At 43.7% G+C, this 26,589-nt stretch overlaps 1 protein-coding gene and 1 long non-coding RNA gene across 5 annotated transcripts in view; both read right to left on the bottom strand.

Moving 5' to 3' along the window:
• DCUN1D1 (defective in cullin neddylation 1 domain containing 1) overlaps positions 1–6,552 on the bottom strand; it is a 34,573-nt gene extending 28,021 nt beyond the window's left edge. For 3 of the 4 annotated variants that reach the window (XM_059687132.1, XM_059687131.1, XM_059687134.1), the window contains exon 1: positions 6,395–6,552. In XM_059687132.1, coding sequence (XP_059543115.1) covers positions 6,395–6,397 — 3 coding nt within the window. In that variant the 5' untranslated portion in view covers positions 6,398–6,552. The remainder of the gene's footprint in view (positions 1–6,394) is intronic. The other variant, XM_059687133.1, reaches the window with a different exon arrangement.
• Positions 6,553–17,486: 10,934 nt separating this feature from the next.
• On the bottom strand, positions 17,487–20,793 carry LOC132229236 (uncharacterized). The gene is made up of 3 exons (XR_009451661.1): positions 20,719–20,793; positions 19,472–19,552; positions 17,487–18,087 (listed from the first exon to the last, which is right to left on the bottom strand). It is a non-coding gene; the product is annotated as an uncharacterized LOC132229236 (long non-coding RNA).
• Positions 20,794–26,589: the final 5,796 nt, after the last annotated feature.

Below are 26,589 nucleotides of genomic sequence, written 5' to 3' on the forward strand. Positions count from 1 at the left end.
TGTGTACAATTTCAAATATTAAGAAAAACAAAACCCCTCAATATTCTTTTAAATGATAATCTGCAGTTTAGAAACATTACTTATGGTTTGGCCTGTGATTCTTACCATTCATCTGTAAACTTCCTGCACTCTGAATGACAAAATGAACTCTTTTTTAAGAGGTGCTATACTACTATTACACCAAGTCAAATATGGAATAATGTATAATTATTATATACTATACAATTAGTATACCCAATGATGTTTTATATTATGGCAATTCACCTGGGAAAAAGTTCAGAAAGTATACTTGTAAGATCCAAACTTAGAATTCGTATTTTTTTAAAAGAACTTTTCTCACAGGCTTAAAAAAAATTATTCTGTTAATGGAAATTTAAAGGATTTCCTCTTCCCCATTCACAGAATTATTATTTAAAAGATGACTACCATGTAAATAGAATGTTTTGATTCTGGTTCAGAGAAAATTGTTTTGACTATTAAAAAGGTATTTTGCTAATTCCAGATTATCTACAATAATAGGATAGAAATTACCTCCTTAAAATACTTGTGTTAGTTATCACATTTCAACTGATTCTTCCAAACTTACTGCTTCAACTTCTAACAAGCAATCAAGGTAGCTAATTTAAATTTGCTCCTCCTCTCCATACACATCCTTTCTTTATTTTAAAAAATATATATATTTTTATTGATTTCAGAGAGAAGGGAGAGGGAGAGAGACAGAAACATCAATGAGGAGAATCACTGATCGGCTGCCTCCTGATACCCCACACCTGGGATCGAGCCCATAATCCAGGCATGTGCCCCTGACCAAAATCGAACCCAGGACCCTTCAGTCCACAGGCCGATGGTCCATCTACTAAGCCAAACCAGCCAGGGCAGACATCTTTTCTTTAAAAAAAAAAAATCAGTCCTAGCCGGTTTGGCTCAGAGAGAGCGTTGGCCTGAAGACCAAAGGGTCCCAGGTTCGATTCCAGTCAAGGGCACGTGCTTCGTACTTCTTCGGTTGCAGGCTCCTCTCTGGCCCGGGGCCCTGGCCGAGGCGTGCAGGAAGCAACCAATCAATGCGTTTCTCTCACAGTGATGTTTCTCTCTCTCTCTCTCTCTCTCTCTCTCTCTCTCTCTCTCTCTCTCTCTCTCTCTATCTCTCTCATTAAGAAATCAATAGAAAAATATCCTCGGGTGAGGATTTAAAAAAAAAAAAATCAAAGTACAATAATGTTACTAACAAGAATTAAATGAGAGTTTTAAGTTCCATAAAGAACTTATGATGACTAAAACAAGTCACGCAATATGTTTCATAAGAGAATAAATGATCCCTGAAAAAATGAAATCTCCTAATTCTAATATTTAGTAAATCCAGAAATATAAGAATCCTATGAATAATAAATAAGCCTCTAAATGTTTATTGAAATGAAAACTATAACAAAGGAATGGGCCATGTCAACTTATCTCTGTTGCTGAACACTATGTTGAGTGTTGAGGGTTGAAAAGTATATTACAAGAGTGCTTTTCTAAAGTTAAGTTCTTTTTTTAAAAATATATATTTTATTGATTTTTTTACAGAGAGGAAGGAAGAGGGATAGAGAGTTAGAAACATCGATGAGAGAGAAACATCAATCAGCTGCCTCCTGCACACTCCCTACTGGGGATGTGCCCGCAACCCAGGTACATGCCCTTGACCGGAATCGAACCCGGGACCCTTCAGTCCACAGGCCAACGCTCTATCCACTGAGTCAAACCAGTTACGGCTAAAGTTAAGTTCTTTTGAAAAAACTCTTTAAAAGTAAATCTCTTCCATTTTTACAATGAAAACAAGCAGCCTAATCACCGATTAGGCACTAATTATATAAATGGGTTCCACATAGTGATAAAAGATGATTTAGGGACATTTTTCCCTTCTGTTTTTGCTTTTTCTTAGGTGGGGGGTATACACCTAAAGTGACTAGGCAAACTAGATAGTCAGCAGGTTATTCAAGAGCTTGTTTGTGTCCACAAAGCAACTGAATCCTATTTGGAACTATTTCTCTTCTTCAAATGTCATGGCTAACACTATCACAGGGTGAACAATACATACTGAAACTTAAAAGGGGGATTTCTCACAGATTTTTACTATGCTGGACCTAATCTCTGAGGCCACTTGACTTAAATGAGCTCAGCTGTTTTAAAACTTAAAAAGAAGACCACTACTGCAATGAGTTTATTTTACATTCAACTTTTTTACTGTATGTACCAAAAGAGTTTTAATTTTTCAATTACTTAAATGTTTAAATGAGATAACTTGATTATGTATGGAAACAACTATTCAGTATAAGAAGAAACCAGAGTGAAACTAATAAAAAAATTCCACATCTATACGAAAAGGATGCTTGCTGAGTTTTTGTTGTTGTTTTTTTAAGAGGAGGGGGTACAGTGTGTAATGAGAGACCAAGCTTCTCATTCCTGCTCTGCCACATACTGGCTCTTTACCCTGGTCATAGCACTTAGAACTGATAAATATTCATTTCTATGTATGTTAAGAAGAAGTAGCAGTAACTACCTCACAAATTGGAATGGAGATTAAATAAAATAATGGTGGTAAATTAACCAGCAAACAGTATGTTCTCAATAAATGTTAATATCCTCCTTTCTCCCCAATGGCCCAGCTTTCAGCATGTAGCCATTAAACTATACACAAGCTACTATAACATATTCAAAAGCAAGCTATGAAAGATATTTCTGTGCTGTTTTAACTAGGTAAACTCAACAGTCAACTAGATTTTATTAAATATTGGACAGTCATTTTAAAGAGAACTCAAAACTCACAGAAGCTTCATGGTAAAGAAAACTATAATATGGGTTTTGTCTTCAAAAACTGCTTTAAAAATAATTATTATAATATTGCAGTAGCACACTATGGGACAGCAGAAACAAGGTCCATCATACCACTCAGAATCCTTCAGTGGGTTCCCAATTCTCTTGGAATAAAAACCCAATAGCCTTTCAATGCCCAGCCCCATGCCCATCTCCACTCCTCACTCAGACCTCATCTGCTCCAATGCCAATATGACACTGTATGGGGGAGAGGGAGCCCCATACAAACTGCTCCAGCAACATGATCTCAATGTTCCTCAAATCTCTCCCCACCGTGTTTCTATGGGACTCATTCCATCTCCTAGTCTGCTCAAAATTCACCTCACCAGTAGTGAAGACACCATTTTGCAACCCCACTTCCACTACTCCCCCTCCACTCTCAATTCCCCTCCCTAAAGGGGCTTTTCTCCCATAGCACTTAACACCTTCTAACATAGTAAGGAAGAAAAAGATATACGATGTTTATTATCTGTCTCTGCTGACTAAAATGTAGCTCTCACCAGAGCAGGGATTTTCAACTTTCAGTGAAACAAACTATACATATACATATACATATACATATCCCCAGTGCCTGGAACAGTGCCTGGCACATAATAGGTATTTAATAAATAATCATCAAAATTAAGGCCCTTCTTTAATTTGCTTTTATATATATAGTCAAACAAATGTAAAACAAGTTCTTAAAGAGACAATCTTGAACAGGCCTATAGTCATTTGGACGTATAAACACTGGTATTTGTTCAAAACACAATCTTAAATTTCGAAGTCCACGCATTTAAAGAAATTAAAAAACAGTAATTAACATCATTAATTATTCATTTAAATTTTGTTATTTAAAATATTCATTAATAATACTTGGGTTTTCATGTTTGAGTAATATATTTTATTTTCAAATCCAATTTTCAACCATTTCTAGCGATTTCATGTGAGTCAGAAGACTGTATCACAAACATTGGGGGAAATAGTAAGCCAGGAGAAAATAGTTTCAATTCTACAACAAACAGTTTTGCAACCTTGAACCTCAAAACCTCCTTGATCCTCAATTTCTTCTTTTGTGAAGGGGGAGTAAATAGATGATCTCTGAAGTCATTTTAGGTCTAAAAATTCTATGATACTGTGAATCAAAAATCTAGTAGGTTACACAGTCTACACACTTCTCACACCTCTAATAAAAATCATGAGGGTGGCTTAGTGATTGAGCTTCGACCTATGAACCCGGAGGTCACAGTTTGATTCCTAGTCAGGGCACATACCCAGATCATGGGCTGGATTGCAGGCCGAAACCCCGTGTGGGGTATGCAGGAGGCAGCCAATCAATGATTCTCTCTCATCATTGATGTTTCTCTTTTTTTCTCTCTCTTCCCTTCCTCTCTAAAATCAATAAAACATATAAATCATTATAACCAAAATTTTTATAGTTGAATGGAACTTTAGAAATCATCAAATCCAATTATGTCATCTTACAAATAAGAAAACCCAAATATTCTGACTTTTTAAAAGATTTTCAGGAGTAACAGAATATTGTCTACTTTCTGAATTATTTTTAAAGTTATCTGAACAATTTTTTTCTTATACAAAATATTTCGATTATCCCATCATTTAAACTTGTCCCCAAATTGACAACGTGTCCTAGCAGTGGGTTGCATTACACACACAGCAAAACAAAACAACACACACACACACACACACACACACACACACAACAAAAAACATGAGTCCAAAAATTACATCGAGAAGCAGTTACAAGAAGTTTATAAGACAATTTTTAAGCAGAAAATTCTTATGGCCTAACTTCTAGTAGGGCCCACGGTGATTGAGTTTCTAAACTAACTAGAGCACTTCAAGACAATTCTAGTGACATGATCTGAGTTCGGCCACAGAAGGGCCTTAAATTAGTAATATCTTGTCACTACTGGTACAATTAGATGAGTTATGGCTAAATTCCAAAACTAACTATTTAATATTAACAAAAGGATAGAAGCTTACACGCTCCAATCCAAGCTGAACTCTCAGATGAAGCACACGAGAAACAGGTGATGCGCATCACCGAGACCGCGGCTCCCCACAGGATGCTGCCGACCCGACCCGGAGATCACCAAGAACAGAACACATTTCCATGCGCTCTCGGGGTTCACAGGGGTTACTGCTCATCTACAGGCCAAGAGTCTGGGAACCTGAGGAGTAATGTCTATGACAGTCATAAAACCAAGAAACTAGAAACTGTCTGACGCCCTAGACATAGGGCGGGGGACCTTTGAACACTGTAGTATCAATCCCAACACCGACCTGCACTTTATGACAAAGTTTTCTTGCAAGCATGGAACCTCCCCTAGGATATAAACCTTGAACATACGGCAAGCTAAGCGACATATCTTATATATGACACCAAACTTTTGCCAAGTTGGAAGCTGGGGCTCGATAAGTGTCATTCAGCAGAAATAAGACCAACTAAAAACAAAAGGCAGTGGGCATTCCCTGAGCGCGCGCGCGCGCACACATAGACACACGCACGCACCCTCCTCAAAGAGGCCTTTATGCTGCCCCTGAGCCCGCGGACAACAATATCATTTTTACTGTCTATTCATACAGCAACCTGCCTGGAATTCAACTCATGCTCAGACTTTCAGGCCAAGCAAGCATCGCTTCTGAAAAACAAAGGGAGTCCCACAGAGTCAGGTGCATCATCACCAGAATGTAAACATAAGTTGACCACCACGTTAAACATGGTGTGTGTGTGTGTGTGTGTGTGTGTGTGTTCCCCCCCCCCCCAACAAAAAGAGAGAGAGAGGGGAATCACTTGACAAACTGTCTTTTAAAAAATCACAAGTGTTCTCTTTAACTGGCGTAATAAAGCAATCACTCACTCCTCCCACCCCAAGCACATACAATATGGGCTCAAAGGCTAGCAAGTGTGCTTCTCCGCATTTCGTGAAATGAGAACAGGTTGCACTTCCGTACTCCCCCCCCGCCCCCCCCCCGCACCCCGGCCCCCAGCCCGGCGGGCTCCGGGCTCCCCGGGGAGGGAATATCCTCTCCTCCAGCGGCCAGGACGCGCGGAGGGGATGGAGCCAGAGGCGGACCCCCGCCGCAAGCAGCCGCCCGAGACCCGCGGTGCCGGCGCCGGCGGAGGGGAGCCCGGCAAAGTCCTTCCCCCTGCGGGGCGGGGGAGCCTCCGCACCCGGAACCGCGACCCGGTCCGGGCCAGACACAATGGAGCCGGCGGCCCGGCAGGAGCGGGGCCGTTGCCGTCCCCTCCCCCCCGCCCAACGCCTCCCCCCGCGCCCGGCCGGGCGAGAGCACCGCGGGCCGCTCCGCGCCCCAAACTCCCGGGCTCCCGACTAGGCCCGGCTCCGCTCCGCCTCCTCGGCTCTCGCGTAGCGGCGGCGCCGGCGGGAAGGGGCGCAGGAAGCAGGGAAGGCAGGAGCCGGGCGGCCGGGGAGCGCAGCGCAGGCCGCGGGCCGGGCTCGGGGCGGCGGGGTCGCCGCGGGGCGGAGGGGCGGGCGGGTGCGCGGCGGCGGCGGCGGGCGGGCGGCCGGTGCCTCACCATGTTGGTGTCCTCCAGGCCTCTCCCCTCCTCCTCCGGCTCCGCAGCGAATGGACGGCGGCGGCGGCGGCGGCTCCTCTCACGGGCTCGCCGGGCTCCCGCTCATGCGCAGTGCGGCCGGCCCGGCGCGGCCCGAGGAGGCAGCCCGGGGCCTGGGAGGCGGAGGGACGGGCGGGGGGCGGGAGCCCCGCGCGGGGGTTCCCCGGGGCGCGGGGTCTCCCGGGCGGGCGTGGGGGGGGGGGGTCGCTGGGGCGGGGACGCCGGCGGGGCAGGGGGCGACGCACGCCCTCCGCGCGCTGACATCCTCCCGCCGCCCGCGGGCTCCGGCGGGGAGGGGGCGCTGGGCACCCGCTTCCTGCGCTCCTTCCGCCGGCGCACCGCGCGGCCGGGTCTACACGGGCTCCGGGAGGCGGGAGCCGCGGCCGGGGGTGCAGCGAGGGGCGACTGGAAAGCATCGGACTGGGCGCCAGCTGCATCCCAACCACCCCATCCGTGCAGAAGAGGCGGAAAATAGTGAAAGCCTCACCCCCCGTCCTCCTCTCCCCTGCACCCCCAGGTCCAGTAGCTGGACGGCGTCGGGTCCCCCACGTGCACGTCCCGGAGGAGACCTCCGTCCCGCCGCGCGGGAGCTGCACTGCCCTGGAGTGGCGCGGGCTCTTCCCAGGCGTCAGCGGCCACGCGGGACCGGGAGCAGGGTCCTGGGGTTGCAGGAGGAGGACGGGGCGGTCCGCACCCCAGGCTTTGGATGCGGCTAGTGGGGAAGTTGCGGTATCAGCGTAGCTGTTTGCTCTAAATTCCCAATCAGTTCCCCCTTGCTAGGATACGTTTTGGGAAGTAATGAGCATGCTTTTCACGGACGACGGGCGGACGTCAGGGTGGGTGAACCGTCCAGGCTTGGTTCTAAGTCTCGTGAGGAGGAGGGCGCCAGGATTCTGAGCTGGGGTCCAGCGGACAAGTATGCTGCAGGCAGCACAAAAGACTCTGGAGTGGTCCCCGCCCGTAAGAAACTGACTATCCTGCTGCAGAGATGAGACCCTTTTCACACACGAAGGAAGGAAATAGATAATAAAGCAAACGTCAGAAAATCACAACCAGGACTCAGCCGAAAGTTAAGGTGTTTCGGAACAGAATCAACCTCCTTGGAGGTGTTACTACCCTCACCTCTCACGCCCTGCTCCCACCCCCAACATGACCAGGTGTAAGCTACCAGATCAACAGTATAACTTCATGACTTTGAAGTTCTTATTAAGGCAGTAGAACTTGGGCAACTCCTGGGGGCCTCCTAATGCTTCCTGGAGCCAACCACATATCAGGAGTTCCCAGGACTCTGCCAACACAGGCATTCATCCATTCTTCCCACTGATCTTTAGTGGGCACATCCTAATAGCCACCCTGCTTGCTAGGCTTTGGGAAATCAGCTCTGTGAGGACAGGCCAGATGTGCCTCATGCAGCAAGCCTGAAGCTGGGCCACATCCATGGCCTTGGACCTGAAATAGCAACTACAGCTAGGGTCTTAGTGAAGAAGCTTCACTGTATCGCTTTCCCCACACTGTTATATTTCACTGAGATATTAGCTCATAAGTTTTCTTAAGCTTTTGCCTAATTGCCACCTCCAGCGGACAGTCCTTAGTTCACATTCTATTTGACCTCTCTCTTGCATTTAAACATTTCCTCAAGTTTCCTCTCCAGCATTTTCCATGATCCACTTTCTTCCACATTTCCTCCTTCCCCTGTGAGCACTCTCCTTTGGGGACTCAACTCTCATTGGCTCTTAAATGCTGGGTTTTCCAGAACCATCCCTGAATCTCTTCCTGCATACAACCTGTGTCATGCTCTCACTCACATTCCCACAATGTCAACTGCTACCTTTTTGTTGTTGTTAATCCTCACTAGAGGATATTCTCTCCATTGATATTTTTAGAGAGATTAGAAGGGAGTGGGTCAGAAAGAAACATCGATGTGAGAGACACACATTGATTGGTTGCCTTCTGGATGTGCCCTGACTGAGACCAGGGATCAAGCCTGCAACCAAGATGCCCTTGATTGGAATTGAACCCAAGACTCTTCAGTCCTCAGGATGATACTCTAATCACTGAGCACTGGGTAAGGCTCAACTACTGCCTTTATCTGAGAAGTCCTAAATCTTGGCTTCCAGCTCATTTTGGTCATTCCAGAAGTCCATCAATATTGACAAATCCAAACCTGCTTTTCCTCCTATCTTTTTACCAAATCATCCAAACTAGACAGGTAAGAGTCCTCCTCAACTTCTTCTACCTCATCCTCCTTAATCTAATCGGCCACCAAAACTCATTTTTATCTCCTAAATAACTTTGAATCTGCACTCTACCCTCCCCGTCCCTCAGCCAACCTGTTATTATACCTCTTCTCATCTTATCAGTGGCCTCTTGACTCTGGCCTCTACTCTCCCTACCTCTCCGGAGTTGTCTTTCTATAATACAAATATGAATTTGTTCCTTAAAATACTCCAGTGGCTCCATAAACTTGAGCCTCTATGGTGTGGCCTATAAGGCTTTCTCCCCATAATCTGTCCACTCACCTGGCCATTTCCCGCCACCTTCCACAGAACCTCAGATGCCAGTTTTAACAATCCGAACGTGCCCTACTCCTTCATGTCTCCTTGCTTTCTCTCATTCTGCTGTCCTTGGCATACTTGCTAACACTGACCAAGGGCTTTCCATGTACCATGTACCATGGACTAATTTAAACCAATGATACATACTCACTCACATAATCCTCACATAATCCGGCCTGTTTGAAATGAATAAAACTAAAAAAAAAAAAAAAAAAAAAAAAAAAAAGACCGTACCCTTTTATGTAATGATGTTTACTTTGAATTTATATTAGTTCACACAAACACTCCATCCATGCTTTTGTTCCGGCCCTCCGGTCCAGTTTAAGAACCCATTGTGGCCCTCGAGTCAAAAAGTTTGCCCACCCCTGCCCTAAAGCATAGGAGACTAAATAACATGCCTAAGGCTCCGCTGCTGGTATGCAGTAGAGCTGGGATTTAAACCCACATAGTGTGTCTACAGAGTCTATTCTCTTAACCACCACTCTGTATTTCCTACCAAGTCCTCATACTCAATTCAAACACCCCCTTCTCTGTGTCTCCTGACCTCATTCCTGATTCTAGCACTGCTGTGACACCTGGTATATACTTCGTTGCACTTATGACATCATATGATAATCATTTGCCTCCATGACCACCTTCCCTGCCAGACTGTGCACTGCTCCAGGCCAGAGCTCAGTTGCACACATCTTCAAGTTTTCAGTGTCAAAGTGAATGCATATATGACACATATATGCTACATGGTAATGGTTGGATAAATTAAAAGAAAGAAGATGTCTAACTGATATCTGTCGATATGTTTAAGACTATGCCTACATTGTTTTTTATTGTAATGGAATGTCTGTCCTCCTTGGCAGATGTATATTATTCCATATGGTCAGATGGTAAACGTAGTAGCAACTGTATCCATTACTGCACTTCCAGGCTATAGCAGTGAATGTGAAATGGAGACTTATTACTCAATCACTGTTATTGAGTGAGGGAAACATATTTGTTAAAGTTATCCTGATTATTTTTAAAATGGAAAGATCCTGAAGATAAAGCATAAATTACAAGATTTGATTAAATAAAGACTATTCATTAACATGTTCATAGTACTTTTTTTCATCAAGAATTTTCAGATAATTAAGGCTTTGAGATTGTTTTAATCACAAAACTCATAAAGATTATCTTCTGTGGTGACAAGCTCAATACAATAATAATAAGATGGAAATTTCTAACTAAAAATCCACTATCCTCATTCTCCCTCTCTGTAAAGATAAACATAGATATACATTGTATATCTCTATATACACACATATATGTGTCACATAGCTCATACACACATATTCACTGTACACCTCTAGCTATATAAACAAATTGGTACAAAGTATTTGTAGATAGTGTAATTTTTTTCAAGGTAAAACAAGCAACTATTTGAAATAACTGTTACCTGAGATCCTTAAAAAATCCATTTAGGCTAAATATATTCACTGATAAAATTGTTGCAGCTCTGTTTAAAGAACCGTGTAAAACCAAGAATTCCATACTTCTAAAAATCTGTCTTTTAGCAAAAAGAAAGAGCAAGAGTGATCTGAGAAGACAGACTGCTAACATGTCTGGTGGTGAGCCTGCAGGGTAACTGTGTGTACATCGTTACAGTTCAAAGGCATTATCCTGGGATGCACAGCCACCACCTTCCCACACTGAACTTGGGTGGACTCAGTTTTGCCCAACACTTACATAAATTGTAAGTGCTTATTGAATTCAAGCTTGCCTGTTTATAAATATGTAAGAGTAAAAAATGTTAAAGGGTGAAGCAGACAGGAGCAGGCCTGGGGGCAGGAGTAAGCCCAATGTAGCTGCAGGAAATCTAACGTGAGAGCCAGAGTCCCAAATTCATGCCAAACTCACCAGAATAGTGGAAGCCTTTTGGCTCTCCCCTTCCTGACAAGCGTTACCGGTGAAGCCGAAGAAACGACTGACTGCCTGGGACTTTCTCCCCCACATTCTGAACCATTTGAAGAGGAATCCTTAATCAGGACAAAGGGATAAACCTCAAGGACTGTCCCTAGGAAACTGAGCACCATTGTCCTCTTCACGCAAAAGGACCAACAAAAGCAGTGTTCCGGTGGGTCACCTTCTAAATAGGAAAATGGGGATATTTACCAGAGCCAGTCTGTCACCTCAAGGTACATGTGGGTCTGTTGATTTTAGCTGCTCCACACTCATGGTAGAGGAATGGACTTGCGGTAGGCAACAGCCAAGACTGGAGGGCCAGCAATGAGAAACCAAGCCCATCACTGATGATGTCACAATGTCCCACTGTCCGAAGGTATTCATCCTGGACCTCCCTGCCCAGCCCAGCTTTGTCCCTCCTGCATGAGACTGTGGCTCAGCCTGGTGTCTGTCTTGGATAGCTCTAACCAGTTGCAAAGAGTGAATTCATTGACATCGTAATGGCTTTGAGGTTGTTTTAAGCCATTACTGTACTACTTGTAGTAGTACAGTAGATGATTCAGTAGTACTCTGAAATCCAGGCTGTTTGTCCCTGGATTCTTCCAGTATCCTCACCAAGGCATTTTTCACTGGTGATGAGAAAATGCTGGTATTGAATCAACACCTTGCTTTTCTCTCTTTATTCGGAGGGTAGTGCATAAGGCTACCCTCTGGGACTCAGTATTCTCAATGACAACATGAGGTTGAATTGTATTATTTTCTATCAAACCCTAAGTTGTTGTTTTTTATTTTATCCCGGTAGACTATTATGAGCTGTCTTTACAGATCAGGAAAGAATAGCTTGTCTCATTCCCTCATTCATTTATTCATTCATTTTTAAGTGTAGGGAGCACCTAAGCAAGCACTCTCTGACAAATATAATGCAAGCCACAATAGGAGGCCCATAGGAAATGTAAAATTTTCTAGCAGTGACGTTTATAAAGTAAAAGGAAACAAGCTTCACTTGTTTTGTTTTTAATATTCAACCTAAGGTATTGGGAATACCAGCATTTCAACATGTACTCAATATAAAATAGTAGTCAGATATCTTACATTCTTTCTTCACAGCATGTCTTTGAAATCTGATGTCTATTTTACACCTAAAGTACATCTTCATTTGGACTAGTCACACTCCAAGTGCTCATGACCACATAAGGTACTTGCTACTATATTGACCAGCACAGGCCTGGGCAGTGGCTGGCCTGGAGTAGAGGCTCAACAAATGGGAGTAATAAGTACTCTTACTTTCAGGAAATAGATGAAAATCTAGGATATCTATAGATAATCAATAGTACGCATAAAAATATTTAGCATTTAGGAAACTAGTGCAATTTAGTTGGAGGAAACATGTATCTGGGATAAATGTTTTCAGTGTATATAGCAAACTAGGAAAATTACCTGTGCAAATTTGTCTACCAAGCACCAATAATGTGCCTGACCATGAACATGTCTTCCTGTTAAATGTGATTTCTGTATAAGAATTGCTCAACCAAAATAAGACATATATAAAGCACTGGAACATATCCCACAGGTACATTAGAGTTTTGAGGTGTGTTTTTCAGGGTTGTCCAGTAAATAAGTAAATGGCATTTTCTTTAAGACATGTTACCCTTTTCAAAGAAATTATTTGAGATGGATGAAGAGAGAAGAGTTTGGTTCAAGGGAAGGTTTCTGCGCAAACATTGTAAAACTTTTTAAAAAGCTAATAGCAGGGTCAGGTTAGCCCGTAGCACTGCGAAAGAGAAAGACAAAAATAACAAATTTGAATATTATGAGATTATCATTTTGAGAATAAATACACAGAAAGAAGAAGTCAATGAAAGAATCTAATTATGAAGCCTAAATGGGTCAATCTGTTGGGGGAGATCAGGGAGAACCCCTCAGGATATTTGAGAAAGAAGATGATTCGGCAAAGTTCTTTAGAGATAAAATGTGATGTGGCCGCTCTTAATTGACCAAAAATGAAAGAAAGGAAAATGGTGTGGCTAAAGATCACCACTTCAAAATAAAATAACAGATTTGGGAGAATTTGAGGAGGTCTCTTGATTTTGTTGACAACCTGACCTGGAAGCAGGGTGTGTGGGATGGGGGTTGCGTGGAGAGGAAGGAAGCTTGAAGGTCCATGGTCAGGCCGGACAGGTGAGCTCTGGGGAGGCGTCGGTGACAGCACAATTGGCAGAGCAGGTCTGGCTGGAAAGAACACCCCCGGGAGGGTTCAGGGGAGAGGAGGGATTCTTGTCATTCCTGGCGGATGGCATACAGCTCTACAGACTAGCAACGTAGCTGTGAAACGTGTAAGAAAACACCCCGCTCAGGCTGGGCACATGTGATGGGGCCACAGACCTTGGGTGAAATGTATGTGTGGCTCAGAGCCGGGTTCTTGGGCCAGGTCTATGTTATTTGGTTGATTTTGAGAAGAGTCTGAGAATTGATTCCAGTCCTTCAGGTGAATGATTTCTCAAAAACAATAATGAATAGTATTAAATCAATTGTGAAGTCGTTGCAGTTGACATTTTTTTTTTTTGCTTTCTAAAATTTTTTTATTTTTTCCCTTTTTTTGTTTGTTTCATTTTTTTTCATTTTTTTGTTTTTAATTTTCTTTTATGCAGTTGACATTTTTTTCCTGCAATGTTATCTTTACATTATTTGAAGTTCAGATCCTTTGCTATTTTCTTTTCACATATGTGTTGTCTTCTTTGAGCCTCAATTCCTCTGACTGGAAATTTTGGATTAGAGACATTTTTGGTTTGCTTCCAGCTTCAAATGTAAGCTTTCCTAGAAATTCCAGGAAGTATGCCCTGGCCTGTGTGGCTCAATTGGTGGGTGTCTGTCATCCTGTACACTGAAAAATTGCCAGTTCAATTGCCGATCTATGTTTTGCTCTCACATCCATGTTTCTCTCTCTCTCTCCCTCCCTCTCCAAAAAAATCAATAAAAATATTTTTTAAAAAATATATCTTTATTGATTTTAGAGAGAGAGAAAGGGATAGGGAGAGAGAGATAGAAACATCAATGAGAAAGAAACATTGATCAGCCGCCTGCATGCCTCCTACTGGGGATTGAGCCCACAACCCGGGCATGTGCCCTGACTGGGAATCGAAGCAGTAACCTCTTGGTTCATAGGTCAATTCTCAACCACTGAGAAACACTGGTGGCCTCAATAAAAAGATTATTTTTAATTCCAGGAAGTATAATTGTTCTCACTCAGTCTTCTCTTTCAACATTCATTGAACACTTGTCAGTGAATACTTGTCAAAACAGTAAGAAGCCCTAGGAATACAATGAAAGAACCACAGTCCCAGCATCCCTGCCCACACAGCCCAGGAACTCAGTGTGGAAACTATGAGAGGTGGGAGAGGGTTGTACAAGCCTTGCATCTGGGAGCCCAGCAGGACTATGGATAGAGGGGAGGCTGTGTGCAGTAGAAGAGCGTGGGCTTCGAATAACCTGAATGTGCTTGGGCCAAACCCTACCATTTATTCTGAGGGTGATGTTGGCATATTTCTTAATGTGAGCCCCAGTCCCTTCATCTGCAAAATACCCACCTCAAGGTATTGTGTGAGGAGTAAATGAGACGGGCACTGGACAGGTTGTGGTTGCTCATATGAACAGACTTCGAAGGAATAAACAAGCAATGAGTCTCAAGCTGAGATGACTTGGTTTTCAGAACGAGTAGTGATGCTCTTTCCTGTTACATTTGGATGTCTCTTTAATCAAAAGCCCCCTCAAGTAGAGCATTGTGATTGCTCTTCACATTTCATAGACGGTAAGATAACCCAAAGCAGCCATGATCATAGTAAGTATTAGGGTTACATGATGAGGCAAACACAGATTAGATCATCAGTGCCCTCCAAACACCATATCAACACAGATTCTTCTGACACTCGATGTGGCTCTGACATCTGGAAACACTTTGACCAGCAGAGCCAGCTTGATTGGCCACACACACACACACACAGACACACACACACACACACACACACACACATTGTGATCACATTTCTTCCCCAAACCTCAAAGGGCCATGATACAAAGTTAATGATAGCCAATGACTACTCAGAAGACATGTTCCAATCCCCCCCCCCCACACACACACACACATGGTGCAGAAGAGAAGCAGAAGGTGGCAGCTCCCTCCTCTCCTGTCTGTGATGATGGGTTTAGCAGTTTGAAATGCCATCTGTTTCTGCTCATGTCTGCAATAGACAGACAAACAGTGTGACTAGAGGACTCTGGTCAGGTGCTCAGATGGAACATTGATTTTATTGTGGTGGCCAAACCGGTAGATAAGATCTGGTTTCTACTTTTAAAATAACTTGTGAAATTTGTTTCTCAAAAGGAAAAAGAAACAATTGAATAAATGCAGAAATTACAATAATACAAATTTTTATTTACACATGTCTGTAGAAGCAAGGCAGATGTCAATCTCACAAGACCAGTATTTCCCTGATTCAAAACAAACAAACAAAAATACATCAAAGAAAATGAAACTCAGTTTGAGGTGAATATCCCTCAAACACAGATATCAGCAAAAACCATTTTAAAATATTAGCAAACAGAGCCCTGGCCAGTGTGGCTCGGTGGAAAGAGCATCAGACCTCCCACCCAATAGTCTGGTCGTGGTTTCAATTCCCAGTTAAGGGCACGCACTTGGGTTGCAGGTTCAATCCCCAATTCCTAGTCTGGGCGATTGCAGAGGCAACCAATTGATGTGTCTTTTTCATATCGATACTTCTCTCTCTCTCCCCCCACACCCCCTTCCTACTCTCTCTAAAAAGTAATGGAAAAATATCCATGGGTGAGGATTAACAACAATAACAGCAAAAATTAGCAAACTGAATTAAATAATGTATCAAAAGGATTATGTACCATCACCAAGTACCTAGGAATGCAAGGTCGATTTAATAGTTGAAAATTAATGTAATACCATAACCTATAAAATAAAAGCATAATATGCTAATTTGACCGGACGACCTTCTGGACGAAGCCCAGATCCCGGGTGCTGGAGGGAAGCTGGTGCCAGCAGCCAGGGGAAGGAAGGCCTACTCTTGCATGAATTTCATGCATCGGGCCTCTAATAATAGGATAAAAGACAAAACCACACAATCATCTAAACCAGGGGTCCTCAAACTTTTTAAACAGGGGGCCAGTTCACTGTCCCTCAGACCGTTGGAGGGCCGGACTATAGTTTAAAAAAAAAACTATGAACAAATTCCTATGCACACTGCACATACCTTATTTTGAAGTAAAAAAACAAAATGGGAACAAATACAATATTTGTATTTGCATGTGGCCCACGGGCGGTAGTTTGAGGACCCCTGATCTAAACAGATGCAGAAAAAGCATGTAACAAAATCCAACAACCATTTCTGGTGTAAATTTTCAACAAAGTAGAGATAGAAGGGAAGTTCCTTACCTGATTACAAAAACCTGATGCTAACATCATACTTAATGATGAAAGATGGAATGTTTGTCTCTAAAATGGGAAAAATGTAGATATTTGCTCTCTTCACTTCTAATCAACCTTGTACTGAGATTCTGGCCAGTCAAAAAAATTTTTTTTAAGTCATCCAGATTGGAAAGAAGTAAAAATCATCTCTATCCTCAGTGACATTGTCCTCTATGTAAAAAACCCCAAGGAGTCCCCTGCCCTCCGCCCCAAACTGCTATAATTAAAAAATGAATCCAGCAAGGCAACTGGATACAAGATCAATATTTTAAAATCAATTGTATTTCTATATTCTAGCAGTAAACAATCCAAAATTAAGAAAACATTTTCATTCACAAGAGCATCAAAAATAAGACTTAGGAATAAGTCTAACAAAGAAGTGAAATGTGTATACACTGAAAATGATCAAATATTGCTGAGAGAAATTAAAAAAGATTTACAGACTCATGTCCATAGATTGAAAGACTCAATATTGGTAGGATGGTAGTTCTCCCCAGATTGTTGTACAGATTCAATGCAATCCCTATCAAAATGCCAGCAGTCGATGTAGAAATTGACAAGTTGATCCTAAACTTTATATGGAAATTCAATATCATCAGTCCTTAGGGAAATGCCAATTAAAACTTAATGAGATAATTCTGCATATCCACCAGAATGGCTATAATTTAAAAAGACAGGCCTTCTGAAGTTTGAGTGAGTAGCTGGAGAAAGTGGACCCCTCAGGCACTGCAGATTGTAATGTGAAATAGAAATTTAAACTGTTCTTAAAATTTGAACTTAGTGCCCTGGCTGGTGCTCAGTGGTTAGAGCATTGGCCTGTGCACTGAAGGGTCCCAGGTTTGATTCCCGGTCAAGGGCACATACCTGGGTTGCAGGATTGATCCTCAGCCCCATTTGGGGCATGTGCAGGGAGGTAATCAATCAATGTGTCTCTCTCACATCAATGTTTCTGTCTCCCTCCATCCCTCCCACTCTCTCTAAAAATTAATGGGATAAAATATATTCACAAAAAAATTTTTTTTAAACTTACCACCCTGGCTGGTGTGGCTCAAGTGGTTGGAGCATTGCCCCAACCACCAAAAGGTGGCAGGTTTGTCTCTTGGTCCAGGGACACACCCAGGTTGCAGGTTTGATCCCCAGTCAGGGCCCATATGTAAGGCAACTGATCAATGTCTCTCTCTCTCTCTCTCTCTCTCTCTCTCTCTCTCTCTTCCTCTCTAAAATCAATTTTTTAAAAATTGAACTTACCATATGACAAAGTAATTCTACTACTAGGTACTTATCCAGGAGAAATATGAGGTATACCAAAATGTAGCATTGTACATAATAGATGAAAACTGGAAATTATTCAAATATTTATACATTGGTAAATAAAGAAAATGGGTTATATTCATACAATAGAATCTATTCAGCAGTAAAAGGATGCTTCTGTGTGGCCCCTGCTTCTTCCTACTCTCTTACACATTGGAGTCTCCCTGGATGGAAATCAAGCGAGGAGTGATCTACTGGCTTCCAGTAGGAACCTTCATGTGGAAAATTCCCCAAACACAGAAAGGATTTTCAATGACTGTTGTTGGGTGTCACAAAACACAACAAATATCCACTGTGTTCTCTTCAGGACCCCATCTAGGGTCACAAACTTGGGACTTTGACCCAGGGCACTGAAATTTCCAGGGCTGAAAAAAAGGGATGGGACAAGCATACCAATGTCAAAGGCGGGCAATGCTTTGAATGTAGACCTGCCCTCTTCCCCAAATGCACAAAAGCAAGCTTTGTGCCCTGGCCCTCAGCAATAAAACTTCTAGGCATGGCTCTGCCACTTCCCTTTCCACTCCAGCTTCCTGGCCCCCCTTGCCTCCACTTACTTGGCATTCTGAGCTCCCCAGTCAGGTCTCCAATCTGTCCTGCCTACCACTACAGTCTCATTGTCCTCAAGGTCAGTTCACCCTTGTCACTTCTAGCACACACAAAATAAAAAAATTAAAAATTCCAGTGGCCACTTACTTATTATTGTCTGTATCACCCAAAATCTTTAGCTTGATTTTCAGAAGCTCCATACTCTGGGTACAACTTACGATGGCTGACATCTGACCTACGTTTTCCTTTCTTGCATGCTTCCCAGTAGGGTGGGCTGAAAGGAAAACTCCTGGGAGAGTCGGAAGCAGCAGCCATTTGGGACTCAAACACATTTCAGCTGATCTGCTGAGTCATCTTATTGGCATGAAGCAGCAACTAAGCCTACAAGTTCTCTCCTTTCCCCTGGATCCTCCTTCGGCTCCTTGAACACAACAGCCAGGTGTCTGTGCTCAGCTGTGTGACATAGGGCCCTCGCTTCTGCAGAACAGCTTGACACCAAGGTCAGAGGTGATAAGAACTGACGCAGCTTTCAAGTTCATCCTGTCAGGCTTCAGCTCATGCTCGCGGGTTCCACCCTTCTCTTGATCTCCCCCACTGTACACTCATCATCCCTTCCTGACTACTTACACAGTGGGCTTCAAGTGTCAACATTAGACATGGAGACAATAGCCTTACAGAGACTGCTTAACCAGCTCTCACAACTGTGCAAGGCCAACTCCCTGTAATGACGGATGATGGATGGATGGGTGGGTGGATGTCTGGATGGATCTCCTATTGGTTCTGCTTCTCTATCGGGTATACATTTGTCCCCATCTCTACCTTCTACAGGTGTCCTCTTCTTTCAACACCCAGTTCTCCATGAAGCTGCCCCAGGACCTAGAGCTAAGAGTGACCCCCACACATACACGCACAGAGAAAAAGTTGTGCAGCCCATGCCGGCTATTTGAGATCCCTAGAGCACTGGGCTAATTTTGCCTCATCTCTTAGATATTTCTGCCCATGTCACTTTTCCTTTGTTAACTACTTGTCCCTTCAAGGGCAGGGACTGTGTGTCATACATTTTTAGGTCTCCCAGAGAATTTTCGACTGGCCTAGGACTCTGTGCAATGAACTAAATTGAATGGGACTAAAAACTCAAGGGAAAAAGGGGGTTAGTAGGAAGATAAGGACTTCAAAATAAACTACTTTTAAAAACATTCCCACCTGCCTGCCTGGTGAATGCATGCCCACATGTCAGCCTCGGGATTCCTCTTCTCTCCAGCCACAGCCGGGGACATCGGCTTTCTAGCAAGGAAACACAGAACGAAAAGAATGTAAGAGCGCGTACCTCCCTCCCCCAATTATTTTGCAATTTGATGTGTAATAATGCCTGTCGATGAGAAGTGGGAGAAATCACCTGCAATATGATTTTTTTTTTTTTTTGGCTACCACGGCTCTTTTACAAGGAGCCCTGAATGATATGATTTAATAAGTAGAACTATTATTCCAACTACTGTCTGCAAGTAGTAATATGGATCAGAGACCATTTTCAATATGTAAAAATGTCTAACAGTAATGTTTGGATAAAGAAAAAAAGCATTCTACTGTTTACAGACTAAATGTTTTTCTTTTGGCAGGGACTATTTTCATTCAGGGTGGTAATACACATTACTCCAAGCTCATTATAAACCCTATACGTTCTTCAATTACTTTAATAAAAGGAGAAATTACTCGATAACTTTTTAATAAATATATGTGGTTTGTTAGGGAAATTGTTTTAACACCTAGTGTCCCTTCACTTGAAATAATGGAGGAGACTCTAAAAGGATAAAAAGGTTCAACCACTATACTAGATATTAATACATACTAGAATAGATATTAAAAACTGAGTCTTCAAAATATTAAAAATTCACTCCCTTATTGTGTATAGTATAAATCTAAAATCAAATAATGCAATGAATTAAAGGAAACAATTTCAATAAAGAGGAAATATAACAAAAGAAATAGTTTCTGATAGTATTACAGGTTTATACTATCAATTTCAATTTTAATTCAAAACAATTTGAATTAAAAAAAAAAAAAGTGAGTCATTTTCACCTGACTTGAAAAATTGCAGAGAATCATGCTTTTGTTTTGTAATTTTCCATTTGTCTTATTGGAAATTTTTTATTTTTTTGTTCTGTTAGCTGTGTGCTCTATTGATTAATTCAGTCGAATGCCAAGGAAGAGAGGAATCAAGATGCTGGCAGGTGTTGCTGCTTCTCGCAGATAGAATATATAAGAGAAGAGCCAACTGGTTTCTATGCTGTGTGTCAATTAGAGCTTAGAATGAATAAACTCATCCAAGAGGATTCAGGATTCCACTGACCCTGAGGAAACTCATAAGATGAATCATTTTTCTGTTTCATTCCCGAATAAACATAGATTTTAAAGTTCAGACAGGAGTCAAGTAAGCACAGTTTCTCACTAACCAAGCTTCTGTGCCATCATCTCCCTTCCAGGTGGATGCCTCTAAGTAATGCAGGACAGATACTGCGACCCCAGCACAGGGCCGGGGAGAGACCCAGGCAGGCAGCTGGGGACATAAAGGTGGAGAGAGCGCCAAATGGTGTGTGGTGGATTAGTGGGGCTCTGGGCAGATGCAGAATTTACTGGGAGTCAGTAAGGGATAATTATGCAGTTTTAAAAATTAAATGATGAAAATCATGTAGCAACATGGAAAATGCTTATGATATGTCAGGTAGAAACAATCAGGATTGGAACTTTAGAAACACTATGATTTTAACTATGTAAAAAGTGTGCCCATAGCCCTAACCGGTTTGGCTCAGTGGATAGAGCGTCAGCCTGCAGACTGAAGGGTCACAGGTTCGATTCCGGTCAAGGTCACATGCCTGAGTTGCAGGCTCGGTCCCCAGTGGGGGGGCATGCAGGAGGCAGCCGATCAATGATTCTTTCTCGTTATTACTGTTTCTATCGCTCTCTCCCTCTCCCTTCCTCTCTGAAATCAATAAAAATATGTTTTTTAAAAGTGTGCCTATAAATAAAAGGTTGAAAGGAAATGCAATCTACACTAATAAAAGAGAAACATGCAAATTAACCATCACTCCACCAGCCAATCAGAGTGACTATGCAAATTAACCCAACGAGTATGGCGGTTAATTTGCATACACAGGCATGGAGCAAATACTGAAGATGACTGAAGATGGCGGTGGCCACGGAGCTGGAGTGAGCAGGAGGCTTGAGTTGCTCCCAGTGATGGAGGAAGCCAAGCTTCCCGCTGGCCCTGGACTCCACTGAAGGAGTGGCTGGGGGCCTGGGCTGGGCCAGCCCTGGCCTCCGCTAGAGGAGCTGGAAAAAAAAAAGGAGGGGCTGGGAGCAGCCGGAGCAGAGAAGCCAAGCCTCGCTGCTGTGGCCGGGCCAAAGGCCTGGGTCCCGGGTGCCGGAGGAAAACCAGTGCTGGCAGCCAGGGGAAGGAAGACCTATTGCGTGAATCTTCATGCAACGGGCCACTCGTAAAATAATAACAGTGGTTATGTTAATGTAGGGAAATTATGCATGATTTTTAAATTATGCATGTCTGGTCTTTAGTAGATACCAACCAATTTCTTCTGTTTTTCTGTTCCTGCTACCTAACATTTTTAAAAATTGTATGATTGCAAATTAAACATCTTTAAAGCTAATTTCTTTTCTTTTTAAAGCCTGTATCCAGTATATGTGTATTTACATTTTTCATTTATATGTAAAACAATAGTAAAAGAATACAATTAACTTTTTAAAAAATTCTCACACAAGGATTTGTTTATTGATTTTAGAGAGAAAAGGGGGCGGGAGAGAGAGAAACATTGATGTGAAAAAGAAACATCAATTAGTTGCCTCCTGTATGCACCCTGACCAGGAATTGAACCTGCAACCTTTTGATATACGGAGTGATGCTCCAACCAACTGAGCCACCTAGCCAGGGCCAAGATTAACTTTTAAAATATGGCAAAATAAAATAAAATATAGGTATTTTATTTCTTTCATTAAATTTTACTTAAATATTAAATAGCAAATAATATAATGTATTTAATAACACAATACCTAGCAGGGATCTTACACATTTAGGCCTTTGATATATATTGGTTGAATAGACTTGAAATCACTCATTCATTTGTTCATTTATTAAACAAACATTTATTGAAGACCTACTTCACCCCCATAAAATGAGTAGTTTTGCTGACTTAGAAAAGGACCGAATGATTTTCTAAGTTATAAAATACAATTGTGTACTTAAAGGTGCAAACAACATGTGTACAGTTAATCAAATTGTTGTAAAATGGCCCTAGCTGGGTGCTCAGTGGTTAGAGCATCCGCCCACGAACGGCAGGGCTGTAGGTTCGATTTTGGTCAAGGGCATATACCTCCATTGCAGGCTCAATCCCCAGGCCTGGTCTCTCTCTCTCTCTCTCTCTCTCTCTCTCTCTCTCTCTCGCTCCCCTCCACTCTCTCTAAATATTAACAGGAAAAATATCCTCGGGTGAGGATTAACAACAACAAAAAAGTTGTAAAATGAATCCCCTTGTAACCAACCTTCCCACCCAGGTCAAGAAGTAGAACATCGCCAGTGCCCCAGAGCAGTAACCCTCTGGCCCGACCCTAACCTCTGCCTGTGCCCCAGCGGTCACCAGGACAGAGGCCCGTGTGCCCGCAGCTCGGGAAGCTCCAGGGCCCTTGCTTTTGTGGGCCTTTCCCAGCACATTCACTTTTTGTAAAGTTTGCGAAAGTAAGCTGTTAGGGTGGCCGAAGGAGGCATGCACGAGGCCAAACGTAGTAAAGGTTTATAAACTCGTTAGGTCTTCTGGAGACCAAATGGGCTGAGGCCCCAAATGGTGCCAGCACCCATGGATGAGGAGTCGGAGGTTTTGAAGGACTCCAGGCGGGCTTTTTCGGTGGGGACCTCCCTGGGCGGTCCGGGTCCGGGAAGGTCCGAAGGGGAAGGATAATGGTCTTAGTAGGTGGTCTAAGCGAAAGGGATGTCGGCTGTGAAGTGGCCTAAAGGCCAGTTCCCAGGGGAGGGGGTATCGATTCAATTACTTGATCAGACCTGCCATAAACATTTTCCCACATTCAGTTAAGACCTCTCTGTACGTTCATAACTAGTTCATCATGTCACATTCTTTTCCTTAAATAGGGTTCCCCCAAGTTGTATTAGCTTCAGGGCCCACAAAACCTAGACCTGCCCCTGGGCCCACTGTCATGACGAGGAGGCATTCTTTGCTTCCAGATGGATTACACAATGTGAAACTGTCCGTGTCCCCGTTTAAAATGTTCAGTATCTCCATGAGCTCTAACCCTTGGCTGCTCGGGGAGCTGCTTGGAGAGAATGGACTGGCCTTTCACAGCAGCACGGTGTATGGTTTGGGGTTTGTTTCACAGAAATGAACCGCTAGAGCCGCTGCTTGGCTTGCTCTTCTTTATGAGACAGACAGTGACCCACCGAGCAGAGCGAGGCCAGCGGTCACCTCCCGGACTAGTGCCTGAAGGCAGAGTCGCTAACAGAAGGCTAGCTTGTTAGACACCGAATATTTACAACAAGTTTGAATAGTTGGCCACCATTTAAGAGTCAAAAGATTTCACGCAAAACATTGGCTTCCTGACTTCCTCTGAGCATGTGGGAGATGTGACCACTCTGGCCCACACTCCCCGAGGCGCTGACTGGGTGGAGGTGAGGAGCAGCTGCTTGCTGAGGCCACGCCTCCTCCCTGAGCCACCGTTCCCTCACAGACGGGTGTTATCGGAGTGTCTGGTCCCTTTAGGCACTTGGGAACCCGCTCTAACCTAGTATCTTGTGTTAGAACAAAACGGTCTCTTCAGTGATTTTGGAAAATTGAATTTAATGACAGCAGGAACAAGTCCCCCCAAATACTACCAGGTGCCTTTCTTGCCAATAGTTCCTGAGCTCTTTACAAAGGTGCATGTAAGGAACCTCCCCACATCGAGTTAAATGATCTAAGTGTACACATGAATAAAATTAGAAACGGACAAAGGTTCATCTCAAGGGAAATAACTTCCCGCTTAGAAGCAGCAAGAAGCACTAAGTCTAACTCTGTGGTTCCTGAATTTTTGCGTGAATCAAAATCTCACCTGGAGACCTACAAGCAGATGGCTGGGCCCATCCCCAGAGTTTTCCTGGCTCAGGAGGTGTAGGGTGGGGCCGAGAGGGTGCCTTTGTAAGAGGTTTCCCAGCTGCTGCCCATACTGCGGGCCCTGGAGCACTCCTTGAGAATCCCTGAGGCATGCCACTCAAAATGTGGTCCCCAGGCTAAATGCCCGGGAGCTGCCAGGAATGTAGACTCTCGGGCCCTGTTTAGACCAGTGGAATCAGGATCTGCGGGTGGTTTGTAGGAATGTTACATGTTGAGGTGCACCAGACCAACTTGTCCATTCCAAAACCTTCCTGGTTAAAGAAAAAAAAAAAGCACAAAAAACAAACCCTTGGGCCATTTGCTAAATATACAGAATACCAGGCCTTTCCCTTAGAAATTCTTACTTAGAAATCTATTTTTCCAACCATTCCAGGTGATTCTTATCATCAGAAAAGTTTAGGCTAAGGGTCATATTAATAAATCTAAAGAAAGAATCTATATAATATGAAAGCCTAAACTATCTGAACGTCCGGAATGACCAGAATGACTGGTCGCTATGATGCGCACTGACCAGTGGTCAGTGTGCTCCCACAGCCAACCTCCCCTGCCCGGCCGACAACCCACAGTCCCTCCCCCTGGCTGGCAGGGCCCAATCACCTGATCGGAGCTGGGCCCTGGGCTGGGACAGGGAACCAGGGGTGGGTGGCGACAGGTGCAGCCCCTTTCCCAGGAGGGCCGAGGGCCAGCTCCCTCCTTGGGGCTGGCGGCCAACCTCCCATGCCCTGTCCCTCCCCCCAGCCAGCAGGCCCTGATTGGCCCACTGCCCACATGCCGTGGTGGTGGTGCAGCAGTGAGGGAAGGAGGAGGGGGGAGGCGGAGAACCGTGTGGTGGTGGGCGCCAATGATGGTGGGGCACCGATGATGGTGGCGTCGGCATCCAGTGTCCATTCCTTCCACTCTTGGCCCGGTGACCATTGCCTCCTCTCTGGCCTGGCCCTGATTGGGCTGGCCCCAATCAGCCCTGATCACCAGCCAGGCCTGGAGACCCCACCCATGAACTAATTTCGTGCATTGGGCCTCTTGTATGTTAATAAAATGAGATGAGCAAATCCTATATAATAAAAGGCTAATATGCAAATTGACAGAACAATGAAATGACCAGTCATTATGACACACACTGACTACAAGAGGGCAGACACTCAATACAGGAGCTGCCCCCTGGTAGTCAGTGTGCTCCCACAGGGGGAGCACCACTCAACCAAAAGCCGAGCTCACAACTGGTAAGCGCAGCAATGGCAGGAGCCTCTCCCACCTCCATGGCAGTGCTAACAATGTCCGACTGATGCCTTAGGCCCACTTCCATAGTCAGAAATCCCCCAAGGGCTCCTGAACTGCCAGAGCGTGCAGGCCTGTCTGAGGGACGCACCCCACCTCTGCCCCTGAGTGCATGAGTTTCATGCACTAGGCCTCTAGTGAAACATAAAAAAATGGGAAATCCCAGGGGAGAAAATTGGTAGCATGTCTTCAACCATGTGGAGCTCTGCAGCTGCTGGTATGCATTCCTTTTGTAGAGAGAGACACATCAAATCGTCAGGTCCTCTAACAAGCACCAAGATCCTTTTATCTGGGTCCCTTCTCCTCAAGAAAACTTGTCATTACAATTTGGCTTCCATGTGCTTTTAAAGCCAGGAGAGACACACCAGTCAAATCAATACTCTAAGTATTCTGATGTGAGTGACAAGTACATTTCTCACTGGAAATCAAGAAATCAAGGTGTTGACATATTTTTCTGTAGGTTCTATTAGTGCAGCGGTTCTCAACCTGTGGGTTGCGACCCCTTTGGTGGTCGAACAACCCTTTCACAGGGGTTGCCTAAGACCATCCTGCATATCAGATATTTACATTACGATTCATAACAGTAGCAACATTACAGTTATGAAGTAGCAACAGAAACAATTTTATGGTTGGGTCACAACATGAGGAACTGTATTTAAAGGGCCAGAAGGGTGAGAACCACTGTATTAGTGCCTCCAAGAGATCAAAATACCTTTGTTTGAATAACAAAATTAAATTGCTAGGCATGTGTTTATCTTATTTTATTTGAGGAAAGGACAAATAAAGTAGGTTTCACTATGTCGTTTTTAACTTTTTAAATAATACATTCACTTAAGCAAGTCGAATTTTTTGGAAAGGAAAATTACATTAGCAAATAATAGA

Source organism: Myotis daubentonii, chromosome 3, assembly GCF_963259705.1.
Source record: "Myotis daubentonii chromosome 3, mMyoDau2.1, whole genome shotgun sequence".
In the NCBI taxonomy this organism is placed as follows: domain Eukaryota; kingdom Metazoa; phylum Chordata; class Mammalia; order Chiroptera; family Vespertilionidae; genus Myotis; species Myotis daubentonii.